At 41.8% G+C, this 20,701-nt stretch overlaps 1 protein-coding gene across 1 annotated transcript in view; it reads left to right on the forward strand.

Moving 5' to 3' along the window:
* Positions 1–18,197, forward strand: part of MBTPS2 (membrane bound transcription factor peptidase, site 2) — a 63,909-nt gene extending 45,712 nt beyond the window's left edge. The window contains exons 8-11 of the mRNA XM_073670745.1: positions 6,660–6,754; positions 10,432–10,627; positions 14,074–14,149; positions 17,326–18,197. Of these exons, the coding sequence (XP_073526846.1) occupies positions 6,660–6,754; positions 10,432–10,627; positions 14,074–14,149; positions 17,326–17,548 (590 nt within the window). The 3' untranslated portion in view covers positions 17,549–18,197. The remainder of the gene's footprint in view (positions 1–6,659; positions 6,755–10,431; positions 10,628–14,073; positions 14,150–17,325) is intronic.
* Positions 18,198–20,701: the final 2,504 nt, after the last annotated feature.

Raw genomic sequence — 20,701 nt, forward strand, 5'->3', positions numbered from 1 at the left:
TCAGTAATGGTGTGGGGTGGCATTTCTTTGGAGGGCCGCACAGCCCTCCATGTGCTCGCCAGAGGTAGCCTGACTGCCATTAGGTACCAACATGAGATCCTCAGAAAACCTTGTGAGACCATATGCTGGTGCGATTGGCCCTGGGTTCCTCCTAATGCAGGACAATGCCAGACCTCATGTGGCTGGAGTGTGTCAGCAGTTCCTGCAAGATGAAGACATTGAAGCTATGGACTGGCCCGCCCGTTCCCAGACCTAAATCCGATTGAGCAAATCTGGGACATCATGTCTCCCTCCATCCACCAACGTCACGTTGCACCACAGACTGTCCAGGAATTGGCGGATGCTTTAGTCCAGTCCTGGGAGGAGATCCCACAGGAGACCATCCGCAACCTCATCAGGAGCATGCCCAGGCATTGTAGGGAGGTCATACAGGCACGTGGAGGTCACACACAATACTGAGACTCATTTTGACTTGTTTTAAGGACATTACATCAAAGTTGGATCAGCCTGTAGTGTGTTTTTCCACTTTAATTTTGGGGGGTGACTCCAAATCCAGGTCTTCATTGGTTAATAAATTTGATTACCATTGATGATTTTTGTGTGATTTTGTTGTCAGCACATTCAACTTTGTACAGAACAAAGTATTCAATGAGAATATTTTATTCATTCAGATCTAGGATGTGTTATTTGAGTGTTCCCTTTAATTTTTTGAGCAGTATATATATATATATCCTGCTGCTGGGTTATTGCCCTACTATGGCCCCCTCCACGTCTCCTGGTGTACTGGCCTGTCTCCTGGTAGCGCCTCCAGCCGCTGGACACTACGCTGACAGACACAGCAAACCTTCTTGCCACAGCTCGCATTGATGTGCCATCCTGGATAAGCTGCACTACCTGAGCAACTTCTGTGGGTTGTAGAGTCCGTCTCATGCTACCATGAGTGTGAAAGCACAACCAACATTCAAAAGTGACCAAAATATCAGCCAGAAAGCATTGGTACTGAGATGTGGTCTGTGGTCCCCACCTGCAGAACCACTCCTTTATTGAGGGTGTTTATATACAGTGTTGGCCAAAAGTATTGGCACCCCTGAAATTCTGTCAGATAATACTCAGTTTCTTCCTGAAAATGATTGAAATCACAAATTCTTTGGTATTATTATCTTCATTTAATTTGCTTGCAAGGAAAAAACACAAAAGAGAATGAAGCAAAAATCAAATCATTGATCATTTCACACAAAACTCCAAAAAAGGGCCAGACAAAAGTATTGGCACCCTCAGTCTAATACTTGGTTGCACAACCTTTAGCCAAAATAACTGCGAACAACCGCTTCCGGTAACCATCAATGAGTTTCTTACAATGCTCTGCTGGAATTGTAGACCGTTCTTCTTTGGCAAACTGCTCCAGGTCCCTGATATTTGAAGGGTGCCTTCTCCAAACTGCCATTTTGAGATCTCTCCACAGGGGTTCTATGGTATTCAGGTGTGGACTCATTGCTGGCCACCTTAGAAGTCTCCAGTGCTTTCTCTCAAACCATTTTATAGTGCTTTTGGAAGTGTGTTTTGGGTCATTGTCCTGCTGGAAGACCCATGACCTCTGAGGGAGACCCAGCTTTCTCACACTGGGCCCTACATTATGCTGCAAAATTTGTTGGTATTCTTCAGACTTCATAATGCCATGCACACGGTCAAGCAGTCCAGTGCCAGAGGCAGCAAAGCAACCTCAAAACATCAGGGAACCTCCGCCATGTTTGACTGTAGGGACCGTGTTCTTTTCTTTGAATGCCTCTTTTTTTTCCTGTACATTCTATGTTGATGCTTTTTCCCAAAAAGCTCTACTTTTGTCTCTTCTGACCAGAGAACATTCTTCCAAAACGTTTTAGGCTTTCTCAGGTAAGTTTTGGCAAACTCCAGCCTGGCTTTTTTATGTCTCGGGTAAGAAGTGGGGTCTTCCTGGGTATCCTACCATACAGTCCCTTTTCATTCAGACGCCAACAGATAGTACGGGTTGACACTGATGTACCCTTGGACTGCAGGGCAGCTTGAACTTGTTTGGATGTTAGTCGAGGTTCTTTATCCACCATCCGCACAATCTTGCGTTGAAATCTCTCGTCAATTTTTCTTTTCTGTCCACATCTAGGGAGGTTAGCCACAGTGCCAGGGGCTTTAAACTTCTTGATGATACTGCGCAGGGAAGACACAGGAACATTCAGGTCTTTGGAGATGGACTTGTAGCCTTGAGATTGCTCATGATTCCTCACTATTTGGTTTCTCAAGTCCTCAGACAGTTCTTTGGTCTTCTTTCTTTTCTCCTTGCTCAATGTGGTACACACAAGGACACAGGACAAAGGTTGAGTCAACTTTAATCCATGTTAACTGGCTGCAAGTGTGATTTAGTTATTGCCAACATCTGTTAGGTGCCACAGGTAAGTTACAGGTGCTGTTACTTACACGAATTAGAGAAGCATCACATGATTTTTCAAACAGTGCCAATACTTTTGTCCACCCCCTTTTTTAGGTTTGGTGTGGAATTGTATCCAATTTGGCTTTAGGACAATTCTTTTTGTGTTTTTTAATTGAAGACAAATTAAATGAAGATAATAATACCAAAGAATTTGTGATTGCTATCGTTTTCAGGAAGAAACTGAGTATTATCTGACAGAATTGCAGGGGTGCCAATACTTTTGGCCACCACTGTATACACACACACGTACATTCTTATACACACTGAAATGCATTCATATATACATGCACACATTCGTACACACACAAAATGCACACACTACGTAATCGCAAATATACATTTACACACTGACATATATATGGTACATACATTCATATACAAAGTAGACACCCAAATACATACATTCACCCTCGTACACTATGTAGTCAAAAGTATTTGGACGCAACTTTTAATCACTGAATTCAGTTGATTCATTCTGGCCCATTGCCACATGTGTATTTATCCAGCCCGCACCGTGCAGTCTGCCTTTGCTAACATTTTGTCACGCTCCACCAAGGAGCCAGATGACGCACGGCGAGACGGATGGGAAGGGAAGCACTGCCACTAGAGAACCATTAGAGGGGCAACCCCTGAAACTTGCCCTGTGCAACTCTGAGCTCCCTGACGTCCCTAGACTTGTTCTTTCACCCCGTGCTGCGATCACGCTCCTATCCCTGGCTAGTTTGTGGGGCAGTAGGAACGCTAATCATGCTCTATAATAAAGACACAAAGGGAAACAGATAAGGGTAAAAGAAAGCAGGACTCGCCCTCAGCGCACCCAAACTATAGAATGGTATATATAGGGAAAGGAAGGGAGAGGAAAACTAAAAGGGAGAAAATGAAAAGGAAAACCCCAGACAAAGTTCCAAGCAGCAATCTCTGGAGATGACTCCTAAACGGCTTCTCTTTCCACGGCTCACAACTCCAAACCAATTCCAAGATATAGTAAGCTATCACTGGCAACTACCCAGGCTAAGAGGTGAGCACTTATACCAGAGGGGAGTGGAGAAAATCAGAACAGCTGAGATAACGCAGGATGGAAAGCTTTAGGAGACAAGCTAGAGTGTTTAATCCTTGTAACTAACAATCAATGGAAATCTGCACAGCTAACTGGAAAGCAAAGCAGATCCAACCAGTTGAGGCGGGCGTGTAGCCAAATGCTGCGATCCTCTGACCCCTGAAACAGAGGAGACAACTCTGTTATGGTACCCCCATGATGCATGAAATATCTTCTCTACCAAATATTACACAGTCACCTGTGAAAAGTGGAAGTCGTTAGGGACCACAGCAACTCAGCCACAAAGTTGGTGGATGCCAGGAGAACACTAGCTGCCCTAATGCATTGTGCAATGATAAAGTCAAGAAAATATAATGTTCTCGGGGTGTTTTTAGGAGTTGGCCTGAGCCTCTTAGTTCTAGTGAAGGGAAATCTTAATGCTTCAGCATACCAAGACATTCGTAGACAATGCTTTGCCTGCAGTTTTTTTTTGTTCCAGCACTACTGTTACCCCGTGCACAAAGCAAGGTCCATAAAGCCATGGTTGGGTGAATTTGGTGTTTAACTAAAGTTTAACTAAAACAGAGATTGTCAGCCCGACCTTTTTATCTGACCTTACAAGTTCTCTTGTGGAATGGGAAAAATATGCCACAGATACAGAAAAGTGGAAGCTGTTATAATTGCAAGATAGAGACCAGCTCCATATTAAGACTTATGGATTTAGTATGGGATGTCCTAAAAATATATAGGTGTCCGAATACTTTTGTCCATATAATGTATTTGCATACTGTGATACACTTATATATGCATGCACAAACACCAAAAATATACATATAAACTGTCTAACCTATAATAGCTAGAGGAGGAGAACCAGTGGGGGCACAAATGTGAGCCTCCCCTCCCCTTATTGTGCTCACCCCATTAAGATCAAATTTTATGTGCCATCTAACACATTTAAGGAGAAATCTCATCATGACATTCCATTTTCAGAATAAAGCCAACAGCAGAGGACATTTTCGGACAACTCCTTTAAGGGCATGATTGTGATTAGCCATACATGTAGATTTATTTTACCAGTGTATTTGTGCATGCAGTATAGGAAAACTTTGTGCTCTGTTTCTTTTTTCTTTATATGTTGGCTTACTCATAGATTGATAATTCTCCCCTTACAGCACTACCTAAAAAATGTCAGGGTTCAACTGCTGATGTAGAAGTGACCTTACAGTGGGTACGGAAAGTATTCAGACCCCTTTAAATTTTTCACTCTTTGTTTCATTGCAGCCATTTGGTAAATTCTAAAAAGTTCATTTTTTTTCTCATTAATGTACACTCTGCACCCCATCTTGACTGAAGAAAACAGAAATGTAGAAATTTTTGCAAATTTATTAAAAAAGAAAAACTGAAATATCACATGGTCATAAGTATTCAGACCCTTTGCTCAGACACTGATATTTAAGTCACATGCTGTCCATTTCCTTGAGATCCTCCTTCAGATGGTTTTACTTATTCATTGAAGTCCAGCAGTGTTTAATTAAACTGATAGGACTTGATTTGGAAAGGCACACGCCTGTTTATTTAAGACCTCACAGCTCACAGTGCATGTCAGACCAAATGAGAATCATGAGCTCAAAGGAACTGCCCAGGGAGCTCAGAGACAGAATTGTGGCAAGGCACAGGCAAGGTTACAAAAGAATTTCTGCACTACTCAAGGTTCCTAAGAGCACAGTGGCCTCCATAATCCTTAAATGGAAGAAGTTTGGGGCCACCAGAAGTCTTCCTAGATCTGATGACATGAAGATAGAACTTTTTGGTGATAATTCTAAGCGGTATGTGTGGAGAAAACCAGGCACTCCTCATCATCTGCCCAATATAATCCCAACAGTGAAACATAGTGGTGGCAGCATCATGCTATGGGGGTGTTTTTCAGCTGCAGGGACAGGACGACTGGTTGTAATTGAAGGAAACATGAATGCGGCCAAGTACAGAGATATCCTGGATGAAAACCACTTCCAGAGTGCTCTAGACCTCAGACTTGGCCGAAGGTTCACCTTCCAACAAGACAATGACCCTAAGCACACAGCTAAAATAACAAAGGAGTGGCTTCAGAACAACTCTGTGACCATTCTTGACTGGCCCAGCCAGAGCCCTGACCTAATTGACCTAAACCCAATTGAGTATCTCTGGAGAGACCTGAAAATGGCTGTCCACCAACATTCACCATCCAACCTGACGGAACTGGAGAGGATCTGCAAGGAAGAATGGCAGAGGATCCCCAAATCCAGGTGTGAAAAACTTGTTGCATCATTCCCAAGAAGACTCATGGCTGTACTAGCTCAAAAGGGTGCTTCTACTCAATACTGAGCAAAGGGTCTGAATACTTGTGACCATGTGATATTTGTTTTTCTTTTTTTAAAAATTCTACATTTCTGTTTTTTTTTTTTTCAGTCAAGATGGGGTGCAGAGTGTACTTTAATGAGAAAAAAAAAGAACTTTTTATAATTTACCAAATGGCTGCAATGAAACAGAGTGAAAAATGTAAAGGGGTCTGAATACTTTCCGTACCCACTGTACATCCAATGCAAACTACATAATGTGAAGCTTGAGCAGCACCAGCCCCTGGTGCCATAATGTCCGGTCTATATTTGTCCAGACACTGAATGGTTTAGTAATGCAAGAGCCTGTGCAGGTCACACTTTGGTAGAGCTATTCACTATAATTTGTACTCTCTGGCCTCTGTTATGGCCATGTCCATCTTATTTGGTAGACCCATAAGCATAGTCTATTATTAATGGAAACACTAAATTGGGCCATACCTGAATTCCCTTTTTCATGGGTTCAGATGGAAACCTGATGTAGTCCAAATGTGTGAACAAGCCCTAATCGACTTGGCAAGTCATGCATGTGTTCAGTCAATAATTTCCCCCCGCTATACTGTATGCTACAGGGGCTGTACTTTTTCCATCATATACTATATATTTTCTTGGTAATACAAACACGTTTGTAAATTTCAATACAAAACAAAACAATGGGAAGCTTAAATACATGGGAAGATGTAAACTATTAAGAAAGAGGAGGTGGGAAGATGAAGTAAGGAGTGTCTGGCTCAGCAGCATACTTGTTCTGGTAAATAGTAGTCATTCATGATGATTACCTGCATTTCAGTGTACAGACGGCTGGATGGATCTGTGGAGTGCTGCAGTAACAACAGTCTTTCTGACATATGCTTCTCCTACAGTAGTAGTGGTTACAGTCAGCAGGTAAGCATTTACTACACCAGTCAATAATGTATGGTCTAAATATATTGCTTAAATGGGGTTTCCAGGACTAGGATAGTTTATCAGAGTCCGATCGGTCAGGGTCTCATACACCTTATGTTCTTGCTGCTTCCAAAAGAAAACAGTGTATGAACTTGGAACCCCAGAGCGCTGTACAGTGTGTAGTGGCCGTTCTAGAGTACTTAAGTACACAAACACTACTTGCCAGAAATTCCTGCAGCTCCTTTAATGTTACTGTAGGTCTCTAAGCAGCTGCCCAGACCAATTTTCTTCTTGTCTTTTTATCAAATTTTGAGGAACATCCAAGTCTAGGAAATGTCACTGTTGTGACAAAGTTAAACAATTTCTTGATTCACAATTTTCCATGGCATATCTAATGCCTTGGAAATGTTTTTGTACTTGTCTCATGAGAAATAACTTTCAATAGTGAGATCCCTTTGCTGTGTTGTAAATGGTTTATGGACCATGGCTTTTTCTGTAAAATGCAACTAAGAAAATGTCAGGAAAATCCAACTAGAACAGCTAAACTTTATATGGGATGAATTGGAATCCTTTTAATGATGGCAGCTGTGTACTGACTAATATGTAACATTAAAGTAAATGTGATTGGCTAATTCTAAACACAACCCCTTCCCCAATTATAAGAGGGTGTTCACACTGATGCAACTACATTGTTAGTTTTCTTATTTTTATTTCCCCCGCCTCAAATACTTCTCAATTGATTTGTACATATTATGGGTGAGATTAATGGTGAAAAAAGTTTTGAAATTATTATTCTTTGTAGAATTTTTTTTTTTTTTTTTTTTTTTTTTTTACACTACAAAAAAATGGCATTTAACAGTCGCTTGAAGACTTTATCTATTTATATAGATATATAAACACACTTTATATAGTATCACGTTTGTTGCAGTATACTGTACCTTTGTGAATAAAAATGTAGTCAACTTTGCTCTTCAATACAATGAAAAAAGAAATCTGTCTGCCTTTGCAGGCCATCATGAGGTATAGAAAAATAGAAAAAGGACTCTTTTTTTTTTTTCTTTTTTCTTTTTTTTTTTACATGCTTTCTAGTGATGAGCGAACAAGCTCGGATAAGGGGTTAACCGAGCACGCTCGGGTGCTAACAGAGTATCTTCGGTGTGCTCGAAAAATATGTTCGCGTCATCGTGTCTGCATGTCTCGCGGTTGTCAGACAGCCAACATATGCATGGATTGCCTATTTGTTAGACAATGTGACCCCTGCATGTGTTGCGGCTGTCTAACAGCCTCGAGACATACAGCTGCGGCGATGCGAACGTATTTTTCGAGCACGCCGAAGATACTCTGTTAGCACCCGAGCACGCGTTCGCTCATCACTAATGCTTTCCCTTCATAGCCTATAGATACATCCGGTGTATACATGCAGTACAGACCAAAAGTTTGGACACACCTCATTTAAAGATTTATCTGTATCTTCATGACTATGAAAATTGTACATTCACACTGAAGGCATCAAAACTATGAATTAACACATGTGGAATTATATACTTAACAAAAAAGTGTGAAACAACTGAAAATATGTCTTATATTCTAGGTTCTTCAAAGTAGCCACCTTTTGCTTTGATGACTGCTTTGCACACTCTTGGCATTCTCTTGATGAGCTTCTTTGAAGAACCTAGAATATAAGACATATTTTCAGTTGTTTCACACTTTTTTGTTAAGTATATAATTCCACATGTGTTAATTCATAGTTTTGATGCCTTCAGTGTGAATGTACAATTTTCATAGTCATGAAAATACAGAAAAATCTTTAAATGAGGTGTGTCCAAACTTTTGGTCTGTACTGTATATACATGCATACATACATACATACAAACAAACATGCCTTTGTTGTAAATAGTTTAGAATAACAATTTTAAAAATGTACTGTGATACATTTTGTGTGTAAAATATACTCCGGTCCTGAATAGGAAGTCACTCTGGAGGGGAGTTCCAATAAGAGATCACCAAATCGTCCTAATGGAGGGAATGACACAATTTAATATAAGCAGTAGTATATAGCAGGGAAATGGATACCTGTCTGTAATTCGCATGGGAATTCTTGGCCTGGAGTATCTGCAACCCATGCCGCCTCGTGATGATGTAGTCAGAGTGCCAGAGCCATATATTGTGTACTGCTATCTGGATATTAGATAGCTCTGGTATGAGTCCTAGACATACAGTTGGTGAAATAAGTATTGAACGCATCACCAATGTTCTAAGTGAAAATATTTCTAAAGGTGCTATTAACATGAAATTCTCAGCAGATGTCGTTAACAACCCATCCATTCCACACATGCAAAGAAATGAAACCACAGATATCCATTAATTAAGCTATGTGTAGTAATGAGAAATAACACAGGAAAAAGTATTCAACTTGCTTACTGAAATGTAAATAATAATTCATACTTAAGCCCTTGTTTGTGATGACTGCTTCAAGACACCTCCTGTATGGAGAAACTAGTCACATGCATTGCTCAGGTGTGATTTTCGTCCATTCTTTTACACAAACACTCTTTACATCCTGAAGGTATTGTGGGCTCCTTCTATTGGATTCAGGTCAGGTGATCGGCTGGGCCATTATAGCCGCTTTATTTCCTTTCTCTTAAACAAATTGAGAGTTTCCTTGGCTGTGTGTTTGGGATCATTTTTTTGCTGAAATGTCCACCCTCGTTTCATCTTCATCATCCCGGTAGTTGACAGAAGATTTTTATCAAGAATGTCTCATTTGTACATTTGTCCACTCATCCTTCTTTCAATTATTATATGAAGTTTGCCAGTGCCGTGTGCTGAAAAACAGCCCCACACCATGACGTTCCCACTTTAAAACTTCACTGTTGGTATGGTGTTTTTGGGGTGATATGCAGTGCCTTTTGGTGTTTTTGGGGTGATCTGATCTCATCTGATGATAATTTCATGTCAATAGCAGCTTTAGAAATATATTTACTTAGAAAAACTTAGAGAACCCTCTTTTGTCATCCGTCCAGTGCATAGGCTGTAGATACAACCAGTATCCTCTGCTTTTTGTTAACAACGCCAGTGTGTATATGTAACTATTTATATGGATATACTGAATGCATTGATACTGTATATATCTAGCATTATCTCTGCATTTGGTTATTATAGCCTTGCTATATTTCAGACTTTTGGAAAAGATCTGTGTGTTGATAAAAAGATAAAAATGCTGATAAAAAGTGATGTAATCTGTCTGTGATCATTGTGCTGGAATAAAATGTCACATGTCTACGTGAGAGCTGCGGATTCATATTGGAGATGTAGTGGGGTCGCTGCCCTTTACACTTAGCACCAACACTGATTGTACAGTAGTGCGGAGTCAGCAGAAACACAGGGAATGTTATATGTCAGCATATCTGTCCGATGAACAGTTATTAACGCCATGTATAATATACACACATACTGTGCCTGATTACACCCCACCAGTGGTTTTACACATTTGCCGACAGCACAGGGATTCACAAAATCTGTTTCCCAGCACTGACATTAATCTGCATATTGCCAGAATCCATGTTATTGCACACAAGTACTGACTCTGATATATGTATGTATTTGAAAGTTTTGGGGTTTGTTTTCACATGCATAAAAAATGTAATAACCTGTGATCTTCATTTTGCCATCTACAGTATGCTTGTCTGGCAGCAAGGAAAGCAATACAATCAAGTCCAGGATGTCAGTCTAACGCAGACTGTCAGAAGTCATCTGCTGCCAGTGTCTGCGCCATCCCATCAATAGAGAACCAGACGAGGCTGATCAGAGTAAAGCATCCTCCTCAGCTAGATATGTTATTTATTGGATATCCTGCACACCTAGAGTTTGGAGGTGAGAAAATGTTATAATTAAGTGGAAACTTTGCATAAATCAATAGTGCAAGTGAATGTAACTTTGTTATAAATCTTAGGCTATGTGCCCACGATGCAGAAATGCTGCAGATTTTTTCCGCTTCTCCCTGGCAGGAAAAACGCATGTGGATTTTACATGCGTTTTTCCCGCCACGTAGAAGCGTTTGTCAAGCGTTTTTGCATGCATTTCTGCATGCGGGTTATCAAGCGCTTTTCCAAGCGATTTTAGCATCACTTGGAAAGTGCTTGACAACTTGTTCACACTATATAAATCCATGGAACCGGCATGTATTTATAGTAGTGTGACCAAGTTAGTTAAAAAAAAAAAAAAAAGAATCAGAATGGTAAAAAATTTAAAAAAATGATTATACTTACCTTCTGATGTCCTCCCGATGTTTTCTCTGCTGCGTCCGGTGTTTTGGGCGGCTCACGGTGGTGTGAAGAACCTGCGTTGACGTCTTTTGAGTCATGTGACAGGTCACATGACTCAATGACGTCATGGCAGGTCCTTCACAAAAACGCGACCCATACAGCAGACCAGACGGAGGGGAGAAAACATCGGGAGGACATCGGAAGGTGAGTATAATCTTTATTTTTTATTTTAAATTCTTTTTTTTACAGTTTCTATGGTACCCAGGTCTGGATGAGAGTCTCCTCCCCTCCAGACCTGGGTACCATCCGCACATTGAACCGTGTGATATCCGCTTGTGCACATGCAGTGATGCGGATGTCACGTGGTCCAATGCAAGTCAATGGCGGCGATTACACTGCGTGTCCGCAAAATTAATGGCCATGCTGCGGATTTTTCCGAAATGATAATCCGCAGCGGAAATTTCCGCAGCATGTGCACAGCACATGTGGATTATCATTGGGGACCATGGGACACGTATTACCAAGAGTTTTTTAAGCGTTTTCGCTGTGGAAATTCCGTGGCAAAAACGCTTGAAAAATGCTTAGTGGGCACGCAGCCTTATCAGAGAATTGTGATTTTTTTTTTTTCTCTGAATATGAGCTACTCCCCACCCACATCCTAAACTCACATTCACTCTGATAAAAGCTACTCAAGTCTCACTTCTTCAAATCAAGACAGACTGAGGTGTCAGCTTACACCTCCTATTATACTCTATGGATAGGGGGCAAGGAGTGAGGAGCAGAGAGAAAACAAGGAGCGGGAGACGCAAAGATTGTGCTGAGTTTTCTGACAAGACTTTTACCTCATTTCAGAGCTGGATTCACATCCACGCAGCTGAGTACTGCTGTAATCTAGGAAATGAGGAGCAGGAATCTATTTATGTACCGTCATGCTGTATATCAGGAACATCATAGCCGCTCTTTTCTTCCCACCAGCTCATGTGAAAGTGCATAATATATAATGGGGAGATATACTGTTATTCCTCGTACACACACAGGAGTGCTTATTCTGCAAAGTTTCTTGAAAGTACAGTTACCCTTTTAAGTAGCACCGGGACAGGTATATTGTCTGTCCAGTTGAGAAGTAGCAATGTTCCAATCCCTGTTTTGTCCATCAGCACCATAAGCCATTTCTGTGAGGAAACAAGTAATAAGAGTAAAACAAAGTGCCCAACACCTTTTCCCTCAGCATTTGCTGACATGGGGCAGTCGGGAGGCCCCCATAACATCACTTATCTAATGTATATGGGCAGTTTTATTCACAGTGACATGCTAAACAGCAAATGGGTTTCATGCCAAGTACTGCAGTGTGATTGTGAAGCTGCAGCACCCAACAAATCTGCTTTTATTCTTGGCACTGACCTGCTCAGGAATTTAGTATACGTGTGTTAATTACATTTTTTAAGGCATTATGGTACCCGATGCTGCTTAATTAAATTGCCTTTACCATGGAGAGCTTAATTGCTATACATGAGTAGCTTTATATTGCACAGGAAACTCCAGTACACACTAATCAAAAGTGGTGCGGTGCTATTCTACTCTTGTACTGTGTCCGTTCATTTTAGGTACTGAATGGCAGTGTGCTTGTCAAGATGCCAGTGATATGAATGGTTGGATTAATGGCATGGTGTCTTTAAGGGGTTGTCCACTACTCAGACAACCTCTTCTCAATTACTATACTCCCCCATGTGAAATAAAAACAGCCTGTAGTCACCTCCAATGCCGACACCGGCTTTCCCGGGGCTTGTATGACATTGTCATATGAGCCCTGTAGGCAATAACTGGCCACTTCACCCTTGCTGCCTTCGGATAAAACTAACATCCATAGGAAGTCAGAACTGCGGTTGCTCTCTCATTTTTTCTGGATGTCACTTTTGTCTGAGGGAAGTGAGAGTGAAGTGGCTCATTAGTGGCCCCTGATTTACTGCATTGCTCACATTTTATGTCACGTGAAACCCAATACCGACGTTGCTAGAATGGCACCAGTACTGGAAGCGAGTACAGGCTTTTTTTTATTTTAAACAATGGAATTTAGTAATTGAGAAGGGGTTGACCAAGTAGTGGACAATCCCTTTAAGAGAATTTTTCATATTGCAAAACATACATTTCAACTTGCAGTGCCATGTGCATGGCACCATATGTGTGTAAAAAGTTTCAGTCGAACTGCTAATTTATTTAGTTAGGCCTTTGATAATGTCATAGGTTAGGAGTCCAGTGGGCTGCCCTAATCCGTGATCGACAGCCTTCCCTGTGCATAAAGAGAGAGGAATCAAGTACGCCGTCCTACTCATTGACTACATAAAGAGAAGGTTGTTAATCACTGAATAGGACCGCCCACCGGACTCATAAGCCTGGAATAATCACAAGTTTAAAGGGAACCTGTCGCCATAAAAAATGTTATTAACTTGCCGATAGGGATTAATCTGCAAGTTAATAGCGCAACTAACCTGCCTGGAGCCTGCACTTAGCCAAACACTGCGGTGGGGGGGGGTGAACTTTATTCCCCCCGGCTGCATTCTTACTGACAGCTGGCCCTAATGTAGAGCCAGTGTCAGTCAGGGCCGGGGATGTGGTTACAGCTGTCGCTCTGTATACTCAGCACCTTGACTGAACCGGCGCCGCTGCCGGGGGGAATAAAGTTCATTTTCTCCCTGCAGCGTTTGGCTATGTGCAGGCGCCGGGCAGGTTAATAACGCTATTAACCTACAGATTTACCCCATATCTGCAATTTAATGGCATTTTTTTCTGGTGACAACTTTCCTTTAATGAATGATTTTCTATCTTTACTGAATTTTTCCCATAGATATGGAAATCAATCTTTTAAGCTTATTTTGCTGTACATAATGGTTCCTGCAGATCGGACTGTATTGTCAATGAGACATAGCTACAATTTGTAGGGTATATTCGTTGATGCAAAACTAATAACAGTTAATAGTTAAAGGTATATATCAGCGAAGTAGTATACCTAAAATATCACCTGCCCAAAATTAATGATTATGTCCCTTCTTTCCACAGTAAGTCTGAGCAGTTTCATTCCTCGATACAAGTTTCTCAGTGTCGACCTCCCAGTGGTAATAGAGACCTTCTGCAAGTATCCTTTACAGTACTTTATTCATCACCGAGGAGAACATATAAAATATAAAGAAATGACTTTTTTCAGATTTCCTCCGTCTTCAGTCATTCTAATAAATTTGGATTTGAAGATTTCACTAATTTGTTGTGGGGTTGGCTCTGTAATAATATTTTATTACACTGAAGGGCTTGAGCACTAAAATCTTTATTTCTACTATATATTATGTAGACACTTCTTTCGTGGGCATCATTGCTGCGGAAAGGAGACATTTCATTCTCAGACCTATATAGCACTGTAATTGACATGGTACACTAATCTCACATTGCATTATTTATACATACTACCATGTGGGCATTGTTATCTGCTTACATCACTGGCATGGGATCAGGTCTTGAGGACAGTGTTTCATCACATTAATTCGTAAATGTTAACTTTAAAGGGGTTGTCCAGGCAAAATAACATTTTGCCGAAGAAATTGCATATGTAAAAAATGACAAACTCTGTCATACTCACCAAATGGCACCCCCAGCAGCACAGGCCACTCCATGGTCTGCACAAAGATAAGAAACAGGGATGACCATTTCATTGATCGCTGTACTACTGTGACCTGTGATTGACTGCAGCGGTCAGGTGACTTTGAACATTGTGTCATCATAAAACATGTAATGATATGATGCTCAAGTCACCTGACCACTGCAGCCAATTACAGGCCGACAGAGGTCCCCAAGCCAGTGAAATGGAACGGTGACATCGCCACGTCCTGTCTCAGCGCAGACCATGGACGTCCTGTACTGGATCCAAGTGGGTACTAAGTAGGCGAATATGGCTTAGTTTTTTTCTTTTTTCATATCCCATTCCCTGGGCAAAGTTTTATTTTGTCCAGATAGCCCCTTTAAGTACTTTCAATGCTGAGTTAACTAAGATTGATTATAAAACCAATACACTTGCATTAAAGGGAACCTGTCACCCGAAATAACGCTATTCACCTACTGATATGCTGTTAAAGACATTGTCCAATACATTGTATAATGCCCCCATCGATTTAAACCTGGTAAACAAGTGTTTTTGCAAATACATACTGCTGCCAATTGTGCCTGTGAGCGGCGCTATTGCTGACCTCTCACTAGGCATCATGTGACCCCCGGCTGCAGCCGGCTCTGACATCCGCTGATGTCACATCAAGTTCCGGATTCATGCAGGCGTGACCCAGTGGCACGCACCGCCCCTGATTGATGGGCTGTGGGCAGGGTTTCACCGCACGTCACAGCCCAGCATCCACCGCACACTTGTGGCCAATGAAAACAGAAGGAAAGCGCACAGTGGATGCTGGGCGGTAACGTGCGGTGAAACCCCTCCCACAGCCCATCAATCAGGGGCGGTGCGTGCCACTGGGTGACTTCTTGCATGAATCCGGAAATTGACGTGACATCAGCGGATGTCACAGCCGGCTGCAGCCGGGCTCACGTGATGCCTGTGAGCGGTCAGCAATAGCGCCACTCACACAGGCACAATTGTCAGCAGTATGTATTTGCTAAAACACTTGTTTACCAGGTTTAAATCAATAGGGGCAGTATACTGTGTATTGAACCACCTCTTTAATCTGCAGGTTAATAGCGTTACTACCCTGTCCGGCGCCTGCATGCAGCCGAATGCAGCGGGGCGAAAATTAACTTTATTTTCCCCAGCAGTATTCTGTTTCCAGCATGGGGCAGCGCTGGCGTTGGTTCAGTCACTGCTCTGAGTAAACACAACAGAGACTGTGACCGCGCCCCTGACACTAACACTCCCTCTGCATTGGGGCTGGCTGTCAGTCAGGACCGGGGGCGCAGTTACAGCTCCTCCTCTCTACAGAGATGCTGCTGCCATTTTTCCAAAACTAAACAGGAGTTCTAGTGAAGTGTTATCCATTTACTAGTGCCATGCCACCAGTGGGTGGATATACCCTCATAGAGCAGTGGCAGAGGACCAGCAGAGTGGAATTGGCTCCAAATTTTAAGTTACTATTTTTTTCAGACATCTTCACAAAAATAAACTTAATGGGAACCGGTCACCAGAAATAATGCTATCAACCTGCAGATATGGGGTTAATCTGCAGGTTAATAGTGTTATTTTGCTGCCCGACGCCTGCACTTAGCCAAATGCGGTGGGGAGAAAATAAACTTTATTCTCCTTGGCAGGATTAGGTTTCAGTCACAGGGGCGGTGCCAGTGCCGGTTTAGTCAGCGATCTGAGTATACAGGGTGGCCGCTGTAACCGCACACCCGTTTACGGCCGCTGTTGTGTTTACTCAGAGCAGTGACTGAACCAGCGCCAGCGCTGCCCCCGTGTCGGAAACAGAATGCTGCCGGGGAAAAAGTTAATTTTCTCCTCGCTGTATTTGGCTGCATGCAGGCGCCGGACAGGTTATATATATATATATATATATATATATATATATATATATATATATATATATATATATATATATATATATATATATATATATATATATATATATATAATATATAATCTCTCTAGTGTTGAGCGAGTATGTTCTCGTCCCAGTATGCTCGGGCCGAGCTCCGAGTATTTACAGCTGCTCGGTGATATGGTTGAATCACTCCCGTGTGCATGATTTGCAACTGTTTGACAGCTTTATTACATGGGAGGAATGTGTAAGAAATAGACATTCCTTACATGTACTAAAACTGTCAAACAGTTGCAAATCATGCACACAGGAGAGATTTAATTTAACCTTATCACCGAGCAGCTGTAAATACTCGGAGCTCGGCCCGAGCATACTCTGCGAAATAGAACATACTCGCTCAACACTAATAATCTCCATAAAGATGATGTTTGGGAAAAGATGGATGAGGCATGTTAATCTTACCTTTTATCTTATTGTTCTCAGGGGAGATAAGCTGCCATCAGAGGTGACTGGTATCGCCTTTCTCCTAGCTCTTCATTCAAAACCTACACATGTCTGGTCAAGCTGAGCATACATGTGCATGGGGTGGTCAGGAGGAATAGTTGTCAGCCAGATGAGTGTTCACCCTATAGCTATCAGAGGTGTATAGGCACTTTTAGAGTTAAGAATAATCTGAATAGGAAGGTGCTCCAGTGCTGTGGAAAATTCCTTTACCTTGTTAGGTCTTCTGCATTTATATGTAACTATTTAACATATTACCTGGTTGGGTTTCCTTAATTGCACTAAGATATGTGATTTCCCTGTCTGGGGCGCTGGCGGTAATCAATGCAGTTCCCTGCTTTGCACTGGATGGGCAGTGGATACTGAACTCTTTCCTGGAAGCTGCCCTGAGTTCTCTTATAGTAGAGAAGGAGAACAGAGAACTTTTGGGTTTTTTCATTCTTCTAGCCGGCAGTGTTCTGTTAACTGCTAATGTGGCACTGGGACTTTGGATGGTGACAGCCCGGTAGCCACATTTCCTTTTTGGTTACCAATTCAATCTTAATGAACTTGACTTCCAAATCCATGCACTATTCTTTAGTTCCTTTTTTTTTTTTTTAAATGCTACATATATGACCAAAACGACCTGATCCTCTGATGGGAACCGTTCTGTGAATGACAAGCGAGGAGCTTCACTTTTTTGTAGGAATTCAACATAACAATCCGATTGACTCTAGGATGGAGGCAAATACTGTGCAACACAAAATCCAAAGGAATGGCTTTTAAAGACTAATACCACCATGATACTAGTGTCTATATGTTTGTTCGTGAGCATGGTTTCATTGCTGAGGACACAAAGGAGATTCTTGTCATGGAAGCAACTAGCTTTCCCCCAGTCTGTATTGTTGCAACATTCAACCTACCTGCTTGTTCACTGTTAAACTTGTTGTAAGGTCCTATGTTTTACTGGGTCTTCATTCTACAATTGTGTTAGTGTATCTGTCATTTCAGGTGATTTTTATGCATCTGCTACTATGTGGATATCCATAGGAGTAGCACAATTTCTGGCCATTATAAGACTTGTATGCGTATCCTAAGTCATGCGGTTAGGCTCGTTAAAGGGTCAGACATTGACTTAGCTAGAAGTGGAGATTTGACTTATGTGAAGAAAGACATTTTTCTTTAATAAAATATATTACAAAGTTTCCTATATTTGCTTCATGAAAACTCTGTTTCTAGAAGCCCTGATACTTCACTTAATTGGTCACAGTCATTTCAACAACCTTTAGAAATACAATCATTCGAATAAGGGTTTGATTGTGCCGACGTTATGCAACTTATCTAATGTCCTAATCTAATGGTCACAGTGATTGATCATTTATCTAAATCTGCTGTCCCATTACTCATTTTGCAGTCTTAGTGTATTCCAGTATGATACAGTTTAGCTTGATCTCCCCTGACTACTGTTTGTGATAAGTTCCTCCCTGTCAGCTTTTATAAGAGGAGGCCGGGGAGACAGACAGAAGCTACATCAAATAGAAATAACCTGGAGATTTCTCCAGCCAGTTGATGTAAGTCAGGGGAGTTTTATAACTGTAACATCCTTTGTAAATACTCACCAACTATGTTATTTCAACATTTACAGTACAGACCAAAAGTTTGGACACACCTTCTCATTTAAAGATTTTTCTGTATTTTCATTACTTTGAAAATTGTACATTCACACTGATGGCATCAAAACTATGAATTAACACGTGGAATTATATACTTAACAAAAATGTGTGAAACAACTGAAAATATGTCTTATATTCTAGGTTCTTCAAAGTAGCCACCTTTTGCTTTGATGACTGCTTTTCACACTCTTGGCATTCTCTTGATGAGCTTCAAGAGGTAGTCACCGGAATGGTTTTCACTTCACAGGTGTGCCTGTCAGGTTTAATAAGTGGGATTTCTTGCCTTATAAATGGGGTTGGGACCATCAGTTGTGTTGTGCAGAAGTCAGGTGGATACACAGCTCATAGTCCTACTGAATAGACTGTTAGAATTTGTATTATGGCAAGAAAAAAGCAGCTAAGTAAAGAAAAACGAATGGCCATCATTACTTTAAGAAATGAAGGTCAGTCAGTCTGAAAAATTGGGAAAACTTTGAAAGTGTCCCCAAGTGCAGTTGCCAAAACCATCAAGCACTACAAAGAAACTGGCTCACATGAGGACCGCCCCAGGAAAGGAAGACCAAGAGTCACCTCTGCTTCTGAGGATAAGTTTATCCGAGTCACCAGCCTCAGAAATCGCAGGTTAACAGCAGCTCAGATTAGAGACCAGGTCAATGCCACACAGAGTTCTAGCAGCAGACACATCTCTGCAACAACTGTTAAGAGGAGACTTTGTGCAGCAGGCCTTCATGGTAAAATAGCTGCTAGGAAACCACTGCTAAGGACAGGCAACAAGCAGAAGAGACTTGTTTGGGCTAAAGAACACAAGAAATGGACATTAGACCAGTGGAAATCTGTGCTTTGGTCTGATGAGTCCAAATTTGAGATCTTTGGTTCCAACCACCATGTCTTTGTGCGACGCAGAAAAGGTGAATGGATGAACTCTACATGCCTGGTTCCCACCGTGAAGCATGGAGGAGGAGGTGTGATGGTGTGGGGGTGCTTTGCTGGTGACACTGTTGGGGATTTATTGAAAATTGAAGGCATACTGAACCAGCATGGCTACCACAGCATCTTGCAGCGGCATGCTATTCCATCCTGTTTGCGTTTAGTTGGACCATCATTTATTTTTCAACAGTACAATGACCCCAAACACACCTCCAGGCTGTGTAAGGGCTATTTGACCAAGAAGGAGAGTGATGGGCTGCTACGCCAGATGACCTGGCCTCCACAGTCACCAGACCTGAACCCAATCGAGATGGTTTGGGGTGAGCTGGACCGCAGAGTGAAGGCAAAAGGGCCAACAAGTGCTAAGCATCTCTGGGAACTCCTTCAAGATCGTTGGAAGACCATTTCCGGTGACTACCTCTTGAAGCTCATCAAGAGAATGCCAAGAGTGTGCAAAGCAGTCATCAAAGCAAAAGGTGGCTACTTTGAAGAACCTAGAATATAAGACATATTTTCAGTTGTTTCACACTTTTTTAAGTGTATAATTCCACATGTGTTAATTCATAGTTTTGATGCCTTCAGTGTGAATGTACAATTTTCATAGTCATGAAAATACAGGAAAATCTTTAAATGAGAAGGTGTGTCCAAACTTTTGGTCTGTACTGTATATGCTATAGATTGTATATTCACCATCCAGTTATAGATATAGAGGACCAAGAAGGGTGGAGCTTGGCTGGGTAGAGAGATGGCTGAACTCTAAAGCCCCCGTCACACTAAGTGAGATCGCTAGCGAGATCGCTGCTGAGTCATAAGTTTTGTGACGCAACAGCGACCTCAGTAGCGATCTCGCTACGTTTGACACTTAGCAGCGACCAGGCCCCTGCTGTGAGATCGCTGGTCATGTCGGAATGGTCTGGACATTTCTTTGATCGTTGAGGTCCCGCTGGGTAGCATGCATCGCTGTGTTTGACACCTTACCAACGACCTTGTTGACGACTCAGACACAGAAACACATAGGCGTGCATCGTTATACAGATCGTTACGGGTCGCTGCATCGTTGGGAAGATCTGACTGTTTGACATC

Source organism: Phyllobates terribilis, unplaced genomic scaffold (genome assembly GCF_046119375.1).
Source record: "Phyllobates terribilis strain yellow unplaced genomic scaffold, ASM4611937v1 Scaffold_2__4_contigs__length_985480577, whole genome shotgun sequence".
NCBI lineage: Eukaryota > Metazoa > Chordata > Amphibia > Anura > Dendrobatidae > Phyllobates > Phyllobates terribilis.